The sequence below is a fragment of the Cannabis sativa genome, chromosome 2 (genome assembly GCF_029168945.1).
Source record: "Cannabis sativa cultivar Pink pepper isolate KNU-18-1 chromosome 2, ASM2916894v1, whole genome shotgun sequence".
Taxonomy (NCBI): Eukaryota; Viridiplantae; Streptophyta; class Magnoliopsida; order Rosales; family Cannabaceae; genus Cannabis; species Cannabis sativa.
The window spans coordinates 60,694,070-60,704,297 of NC_083602.1; the positions used below are offsets into that span (position 1 = coordinate 60,694,070).

The window sequence follows — 10,228 nt, forward strand, 5'->3', positions numbered from 1 at the left end:
TCTGTATATAGCCCTAATTAATTCAAGAGAATCAAACAATAAAATTAAGGAATAGCGGAAGCGTACCGGAGTCCATAGAATCGATTTTGTAATAACATTAGATTGGTATGATCTTCCAATTTTTTACATCAAAACCTTCTCTCTGGAACTTTAGCTTTCTTGATGATGGGGATTCAAGAATACGATATGAAGCGATGCAAAAATGGGGACCAATACCTGTTTAAATTAATCCTTTTTGACTATTTCCAATTTGGCCCCTCATCAAATTGGAAATTGTCTAATTGGTATCCACATATTAAAATCATAACAATCATGCCCTTAAGTCATAAACTTTACTCCAAAATAGACCACATAAATTTGACTTATTTATTTGATGACCCAACACACATTTTATATATACAATTGTGACCCCAATAAATTCTAACAATCTCCCACTGGGTCACATATGTATACATATAAATGTGTTAACCTTATTGAGCTCATAACTTTGTCATCATAACCATAGGCATGTGCAATATCGTCCATTAACTATATCAACATAGGATGAAAGCGATTTTCGTTGTATCAATCACAACTAAACCCATCAATGGTCACATACATCAATATAGCCAAATGACATAGATCAATCATGATAATGTGGTATGAAAATTACATGCATGGTGATCTATTCATGTCAATTTTCAATTGGTCCTACTTTACTTTATGGAGATCAAAACTTTAGCTTAAATGTACAAAGTGAAATAAACTGAATAACATAATTTCTGATCAGAAAAATATCCAAATACAGATGTTTCATGAAACAAATAAAACACACTAAAGACAAACTCCCAGTGAATCTAGATATCCTCATAATCTAAAACACTCATACGAGCAGTGTGCTCATGAAAGACCTTGGGTGGCAAACCCTTAGTAAGGGGGTCTGCAATCATGGAGTTTGTACCTAAGTGTTCTATACAAATCTGTCCACTTTGTACCCTTTCTTTTACAACAAGGAACTTGATGTCAATGTGTTTTGACTTAGTCGAGCTCCTGTTGTTGTTGGAATACAATACAGCTGATTTATTGTCACAATACAACTTAAGTGGTCTTTCAATTCCATCCACAATGCGCAGCCCAGTGACAAAGTTCCTCAGCCATATACCATGGTTGGATGCCTCATAACATGCAACAAATTCTGCTGCCATGGTGGATGAAGCTATGAGTGTTTGTTTTGCACTCCTCCATGATATAGCTCCACCACCTAACAGATATATGTAGCCCGAAATAGATCTCCTACTATCTTGGCATTCCGCAAAGTCAGAGTCAGAGTATCCAATGATCTCAAAGTGATCTGACTTCCTATATGTGAGCATGTACTCTCTTGTTCTCTTCAAATATCTCATAACCTTTTTGGCTGCTTTCCAGTGATCAATTCCTGGATTGCTTAAGTATCTGCCTAACACTCCAACAATGTACGCTATATCCGGACGCGTACAAACTTGAGCATACATAAGACTCCCAACAGCTGAAGCATAAGGAATCTTTTGCATTTCTTGAATTTCAAGGCTTCCTTTAGGGCATTGTTTAAGACAAAATTTGTCTCCTTTAACGACAGGGGTATCACCTGGTCTACAATCTTGCTTGCCAAACCGTTTGAGTACTTTATCGATATAGCTCTTTTGTGATAATCCAAGAATACCCCGAGAACGGTCTCGATGTATTTGAATTCCTAAAACAAAAGAGGCGTCACCAAGATCTTTCATCTCAAAATGCTTCGATAGAAATCTCTTGGTTTCGTGCAATAAGCCTATATCATTAGTGGCAAGCAATATGTCATCGACATATAGAACCAGAAATATACACTTACTCCCACTAAACTTATGATACACACAATCATCAACAGCATTCATCTCAAAACCAAATAAGAGAACCACTTGATGAAATTTGTGGTACCATTGACGGGAAGCTTGCTTGAGTCCATAGATGGATTTTTTTAATTTGCAAACCATTTTCTTTGGGTCACCAACCACAAAGTTTTCTGGTTGCTCCATATAAATTGCCTCATCAATGTCGCCATTGAGAAACGCTGTTTTAACATCCATCTGATGTAACTCAAGATAAAAGTGAGCAACAAGTGCCATTATTATCCTGAAAGAGTCTTTCGATGAAACTGGAGAGAAAGTCTCTTTATAATCAATGCCTTCTTTCTGAGTATAGCCTTTTGCTACAAGACGTGCCTTAAACCTCACCACATTACCATTTTCATCCCTCTTGGTTTTAAATATCCATTTACAACCAATTGGTTTTACACCTTCTGGTAATGGGACAACTTCCCAAACTTTATTGTCTTGCATAGACTTATTCTCTTCATTCATGGCATCATTCCACTTTTGAGAGTTAGAACTTTTCATGGCCTGATGAAAGTTGATTGGATCATCTTCCATGAAAGTTGATTGGATCATCTTCCATCATTCCAATGCCATCCTCATGTTCTTGAAGATACACTATGTATTCATCTGGATTAATAGCATTTCTTCTTTCTCTAGTGGATCGCCGCAAAGGCACTTGTTCTTGAGGTTGTTGAGTTTGTACCTCTGGGGTTTGATTGACTATGTTTGGTTGCTCTTGATCTAAAACTTGATCAATATTAGGAATGGAATCCTGAATATAGTCAAACGCAACTATTGGAATAGGAATCAACTCATCCTTAAGAGGAGTGGTTGATTCTAGATCCTCCTCGAAAACAAAGTCTTTAACCGTATTTCTCCCCCCAAACTCAATATCCTCAAAGAACTTTGCAGTTCCCGTTTCAAATATATTCTTTACTTTGGGATCATAAAACTTGAAACCCCTAGATCGTTCAGAATATCCAATAAAGTAGCTGCTCACAGTTTTGGGTTCCAGTTTCTTTTCATTTGGCCGATAAGGCCTAGCCTCAGCTGGACATCCCCAAACATGAAAGTGCTTAAGACTAGGCTTTCGCCCTGTCCAAAGCTCATAAGGTGTTTTTGCAGCTGCTTTAGTTGGTACCCTATTCAAAATGTAGGCTGCTGTCTTAAGTGCCTCTCCCCAGAGTGATTTTGGTAAGGTTGAATGACTGATCATACTCCTTACCATATCTTTAAGAGTACGGTTTCGTCTTTCAGCAACACCATTCATGCTAGGAGATCCTGGCATAGTGTACTGTGGGACAATTCCACACTCCTCTAGATATCTGTCCAAAGGTCCTGGACGTTGTTCACCTGATCCGTCATATCTGCCATAGTACTCACCACCTCGGTCAGACCTGACTTGCTTTATTCTTTTGCTAAGTTGATTCTCAACTTCAGCCTTAAAAGATTTGAACACGTCCAACACTTGAGACTTTTCATGAAGTAGAAATAGGTACGCATATCTTGAGTAATCATCTATGAATGATACAAAGTATCGTTGACCATTCCAAGAAGGTGTAGGAAATGGCCCACAAATATCTGTATGTATCAACTCTAAGACATCGGTAGCTCTTTTCGCACCCAATTTCTTTGTTTTTGTCTGTTTGCCTTTGATGCATTCAATACAAACATCAAAGTCTGAAAAATCAATTGAATCTAAAATTCCATTAGATACAAGTCGCTCAACTCTATTTCTAGAGATGTGACCTAACCGTTTGTGCCATAAGGAACTTGATTTTTCATAATCCATTTTACGCTTAGTACCACGTGATTCCACATTCATGGTTTCATTATAAGAAGCAACAGTGTCAAGCAAATATAAGTTGTCATAAACCATAAGTGAACCAGTTCCAACAGTATTTGAACTAATAGATAAACTAAAGCAATTGTTTCCAAATGAACAACAATAACCCAATTTGTCCAAACAAGAAACAGAAACCAAATTCCGTCTAAAAGACGGTACAACAAAAGTATCTATTAAGTCCAAATAGTAACCAGTACTTAACAACAACCTAAAATGCCCTATTGCTTCCACATTTACCGACTTGCCATCTCCCACATAAATGCATCTTTCAGCATCATTTGGCTTTCGGTAACTCAGGCAACCCTGCATAGAAACACTGATGTTAGTAGTAGCATCGGAATCTAACCACCAAGTGTTTCTTGGTACTGAAGCTAAATTTACCTCAGAACAGACTAAAGTAAGAAATATACCTTTCTTTGCTCGCCATGCAATATACTTAGCACATTCCTTCTTCATGTGTCCTTTCATGTTGCAAAAGAAACAACCATCGTCACTGTTGGTTTGAGTTTGTTTCTTATGTGCAGGACCTTTATCCTTAGCAGCCTCATTCTTTCTTTTCTTGCCTTTATCCTTAGCGGTGCTTGCCAAATGAGCACTTTCAGTCTTTTCTTGCTTCAATCTTTCTTCCTCTTGAACACAAAATGAAATGAGCTCATTAAGAGTCCACTTCTCCCTTTGGCAGTTGTAACTGACCTTAAATTGACTGAATTGTGGAGGAAGAGAGATAAGCACTAAATGCACAAGCAAGTCATCTGAAAGCTCAAGCTTTAGTGCCTTCAACTTTGAAGCAAGGTGAGACATTTCCATAATGTACTCCCTTATGTTTTCCTTGCCTTTAAACTTCATGGAAATAAGTTTCTTTAAAAGAGTACTTGTTTCCGCCTTATCGCTTTTCGCAAAGCGCTTCTCAATTTCAGCAAGAAAAGTTGTGGCATCGGTGACCTCCTCGGACACCGCACCCCTAAAAGCCTCAGGTATGCCGCGCTTAATGATCATAAGACTCATGCGGTTTGAACGGTCCCACTTCTCATAAATCCTCCTTTGCTCGGAGGTACTGGTATCCGTAAGAGAAGCAGGACGATCCATCCTTAATGCAAGGTCAAGATCCATGCAGCCAAGAACAATAAAAATGTTCTCCTTCCAGTCCTTAAAGTTATTACCATTAAGGACCGGTACCGAATTAAGGTTAGCAGATACACTAGCAACAGCTGAAAAGAACAATACAATTACATAAATAACATGCTCATATAAGAATCCAAATAAAACAATAAATTCAAATAATGGTTAATCCCATCTCAAGATACCAAACACAACATTAATATTAAGTCTTTGGACAGTAATATTAATTGTAAGCGGTACTCTTGTTGTAGTGATCAAACATTGACAATAAATTATGTCAAATAATATGCAATCTTTGGACTAACATATTATTCACACAAAATAACTTATAATTGTCACACATTTATCACCACAAACATGCATGAAATTCATCCAAATATTAACTCACCTTTGGGTTAGTTAATAAATTTATGAATTACATACACGCAATCATCATAATATTTTTATTAAATTAATCTACACAAAAGAGATCACTTTGGTGATATTTTGTTTCAATTAATTTAATTAAATATTAGATATATTTAATAAATTTTAAACCAAAATTTGAATTAATTGTTCCTGAATTATTATTATTATTTTAAAATTATTATATATTTTAAAATAATAATAATAACATAACAGAATGCACATTCTCCCATCTCGCATAACAAGGTTTATAGTTTTTTTTTTTTTTTATAAACAACAGGTTCATATATATATGTTGAATCGCAGAAAACTGAAAAACATATATAATCAAAACTTAATCGCATAACATATATGCACATATTTAAGTATGTGCATTCTCGCATAATCCAATATTTCAATCGTAAAGTTTTTATATATATATATATCCTGCAACTAACGATTGAAAAAAAAACAAAAAATTCTTAACGGTACACACATACATATACAGAGTAATCAAACGATTACAACTAAACTAAAGCAAATACATATATATATATATTTGGCATGAATACTTAACAAACAGAATATTCCAAATGCAAACAAAATTTAATAAAAGATCAGTACTACCATATATTCTCAAGAACTAATTTAGGGATGCTCTTGATACCACATGTTAGAAATACTGTAAATCTGTATATAGCCCTAATTAATTCAAGAGAATCAAACAATAAAATTAAGGAATAGCGGAAGCGTACCGGAGTCCATAGAATCGATTTTGTAATAACCTTATATTGGTATGATCTTCCAATTTTTCGCATCAAAACCTTCTCTCTGGAACTTTAGTTTTCTTGATGATGGGGATTCAAGAATACGATATGAAGCGATGCAAAAATGGGGACCAATACCTGTTTAAATTAATCCTTTTTGACTATTTCCAATTTGGCCCCTCATCAAATTGGAAATTGTCTAATTGGTATCCACATATTAAAATCATAACAATCATGCCCTTAAGTCATAAACTTTACTCCAAAATAGACCACATAAATTTGACTTATTTATTTGATGACCCAACACACATTTTATATATACAATTGTGACCCCAATAAATTCTAACAACACACTCTTCTCTTCTATCTTTCAAACACAAAGCTAGAGAGTTCTAAGGCTTGATAATTCTTAGAAGTATTTCCACAAAGCCCTAAGTGTTTCATAGAGGGGGAAATAATCTTCTTGGACAAAGGTGTAGAAACTTTGTTCAAGCTTTTGGTGATCCCCATCTCCACTTTGGGTGTTTGTTCTTCTTTCTTATTTTGTTCTATTCTCAAGTTTTATATTGTTTTCTTGTCCTCCTCTAAACTCTCCTATATATCATATATTTATATATTGATTATATAGTATTATATATATTTTATATACATACTATATATACACTCTTTATATCTCTACTATATATCATCTATTATATATATATTCTATATCATATATATATACTCTATTATATATATCCTATATCATATATATATACTCTATTATATATATATTCTATATCATATATATATACACTATTATTTATATATGCTTTTATATAGTTTATATTTACTTGTATCTTTGAGTTTTGAGTTGTAACTCTTTTCTTTTATTTGTATTTTGTGCTTTGGGATGGTAACTCTTTATTTAATATATTGTCCTTGTAATATTTTGTTTAGAGTTGTAATTGTCTTAGTCTTTTATTCATCTTATTTTTATTCTTCCATTGTAATCTCTCTATTTTTTCTAACAATCAAGAAGATTAATTTTTTGTTTTCAATGGAAGGAGAAACTATCAAGATGATGAACCAAGACTTGGTGAGATTGGACCGCTTTGATGGCACCAATTTCACTATGTAACGCCCTAATGCTAAGGCACGCTACAGTGCTTTTTCAATTATTGTGCAATCTTTGCTAATCAAAGAAATTCCTCGAAAAACGTGTCAAATTAAAACTTTTGCATTAAATATTAAACTTTGTAATTTAATAAAATATTTACAAGTGCCGGGATCCCGATTTTTTTAAACTTTATAAAATTTACTTTTCAAGCATACATTCCAAAATACACAGAGTTACAGGTCGCACAACGACTTTCAAAATACAACTCCCAGATGTCCCGAGACCGAACACTCCAGGTCGCGCCGCTTGACATGTACAATCTCACCCGAGCTCAGGTTCACTCCTGTTCAGCCTTCGCCTTTCCTTTACCTACACATGGAAGCGAACCGTGAGTCAACGTACTCGCAAGAAATGCATATAACATATCATATAATTTCCGACCTGTAAATAGGCGCCCATACACCTATTTACAGAGCTTAACAGATGAGTATGAACGTTCTAACTAGGAAACGACCATGTACCATGTACCACATGCACTCAGTATACCTTCGTACTAGTGTAGGTAGGGTATGACCGCACCTTGAGTACTATCTAGTGGTACCACAGACACCTTGTACCTTCCCGTACAAGTGCTGGTAACACCATGACGTACTTTCAAACATCCTACACCTTACCAATGCACTTTGCACCGCAACCATACAAGTGTTGGTAGTGTAAGAATCACAACAAATGAGCATGTATACATATTAACACATACATACATTCAGATAATCACATCATACATTATACACAGTTCTTACCTGTTTTCCGAATTCAAGTGTCTTTGGCCAGGCTGAACGGAATTCTCGTGCTAGATGGATGCCCTAATCACATTTTGAAACCGGGTAAGTCACATGATTTAAACCCTAATCCCGGGAAACCCAAAACAAAAACCCTAGGTTCTGTTATACTCTTAATGGGTTATTCTAACTCTGGAAATGGGGAAACACCCAACCGAGGCATCGAAATGGCAAAAATTGAGAAAATGAAAGGCTCGGGGAACCCTGCCAAAACCGGCTAGCCGGTTTTTGTGGCACTGCAAACCGGCTAGCCGGTTTGCACCAGTATTCCCCAAACTTTTCATTTGTTGCTCAATCTTCCACCAATTGCCATGAAACCTTCCAGAGCTCCTATTCAATGCAAAAACAATAAAACCCAGCCAGTATTTCGCAGAACAAACCATCCAAAATTAATTTGCCATTAATGAACAAAGCTTTGCATTCAAAACTTAAAATTGCATAAAATCATTAACACCAATCGAAACCAGCTGCTATGGGCTAAATTCTACTCAACCTAACCGTAGAATTCGAACCAAACCATCATCAAACTCTAACAGCTCCTATAACACCATTTCACTATTTTAACTACTTCAAAACTTGAAAAAAAAAGAGAAGGAACCATTAGGGCTTACCTTAGATTGAGTTTCCCCCTTGAAACCTTGCTGGAAATCCAAAGAAATGAAAGCAAAAATCTGATTTTGCCTTTGATTAACCCCAGCCGAAAGCAAGAGAGAGAGAGAGGAAATGGTGAGATGAATTTCTAAGTTTTTTCCTATTTTCTCAAAATGAATTAAGGTTAGGAAAATCCTTTTTCCTTGCTGAATAAAGTTTGTTAGGTGTCAACTAACCACAAAGCCACCTATCCATAGCTTAAATAAAATGTCCAAATTGCCCTTTGACTCAAACTTAGGGTATTTCTAAAACTAGGGGTAAAATGGTCAATCACCATAACCCCGCTCAATCCCGATAATTTATTTTCTCTAAAATATTTCCCCCTATGAAATAAGGTTCTAAACTTACCCATGTGATCAATCTAGCCATCCATCGCATTTTCCGTTGTCGCCGAGCAAAAATTACAAAAATAACATATTACACATATAAGCTAGATAATACCCCTAGAGTTTAATAAAATCTCCGGAATTGAGAAATTATAACTCTAATATTTATTTCTAAATATTAGGGTCCACAAATAAATTAATTCACAAATAATAGTAAAATAATAAAAATTAGTGCTAATTGCCTTTACTAATCCATATACTAGAGCAGTCATTACACACTAGGTGGCAAGACAAGGCGAGGTTCGTCCTAACCACACTCAAGATTGCCTATATTCTTGAGTCTACCTTGGAGCCCTTACCCGCACCTACCGACAAGGATATCGATGAGGTCAAGGCACAAAGGAAGAAGAGAGAAGATGACAATCTTCTATGTAGAGGACACATCCTCAACTCACTCTCGGATAGGCTTTATGACCTATACACCGACACTAAGGATGCCAAAGAAATTTGGGATCACCTTGAAAAGAAATTCAAGGCCGAGGAGGAAGGTACCAAGAAATTTTTAATTTCTCAATATTTTGATTTAAAATTTCTTGATGGTAAACCTCTTTTACCTCAAATTCATGAGTTGCAAGTTATTGTTAATAAATTAAAAGTGCTCAAAATTGAACTTCCCGAGGCATTCCAAGTTGGTGCAATAGTGGCAAAATTGCCACCATCTTGGAAGAATTATAGGAAGAGAATCCTTCATAAAAATGAGGATTACTCTTTAGAAGAAATCCAAAAACATATTCGAATCGAGGAGGAATCGATATGTAGGGATAAGCTTGTGGAGGGGTCTAATGAAGAGACTTCCAAAGCAAATGCAACTTCCAAAGTTCCTAATAAGAACAAGGGAAAGACCAAAAAGGGTAATAACTTGGGTCCAAAGTCTAAACCAAACCAATTCAAAGGTGGAAAAGATCTATGTTTTGTGTGTGGCAAACTTGGACACTATGCTAAAGATTGTAAGCATAGAAAAGACTTTAAGGGACCCAAAGTAAATGCTATCGAGGAGGATATCATTGCTACTCTTAGTGAGGTGAATTCCGTGCAAGGGAAAGTGAAGGGATGGTGGTATGATACATGTGCCACCGTTCATGTCACATATGACAAATCATTGTTCAAGACCTTTGAAGAGTCAAAGGGTAACCATGAGATCCAAATGGGCAATGAGGTCAAATCAAAGGTACTAGGCAAAGGTACCATTGATGTGTTTTTCACCTCTGGTAAGAAAGTCACATTGGTGAATGTGCTTTATGTGCCCGACATGAATAGAAACTTGATTAG

General features: G+C 35.7%; 1 protein-coding gene across 1 annotated transcript; it reads right to left on the bottom strand.

The window, feature by feature from the left end:
- Positions 1-3,783: 3,783 nt before the first annotated feature.
- LOC133034012 (uncharacterized) lies at positions 3,784-5,143 on the bottom strand. The gene is made up of 2 exons (XM_061109044.1): positions 4,125-5,143; positions 3,784-4,017 (listed from the first exon to the last, which is right to left on the bottom strand). The coding sequence occupies exons 1-2, from the start codon at positions 4,822-4,824 to the stop codon at positions 3,989-3,991; spliced, it is 729 nt and encodes a 242-aa protein (XP_060965027.1). The 5' UTR covers positions 4,825-5,143; the 3' UTR covers positions 3,784-3,988.
- Positions 5,144-10,228: the final 5,085 nt, after the last annotated feature.

Excerpts from the sequence above, each read along its gene's own strand:
- LOC133034012 (XM_061109044.1), bottom strand. The coding sequence starts at position 4,824 with ATGGATCTTGACCTTGCATTAAGGATGGATCGTCCTGCTTCTCTTACG. Across the intron at positions 4,018-4,124 it reads TGCATGGCGAGCAAAGAAAG|GGTTGCCTGAGTTACCGAAA; the intron begins GTATATTTCTTA and ends GTTTCTATGCAG.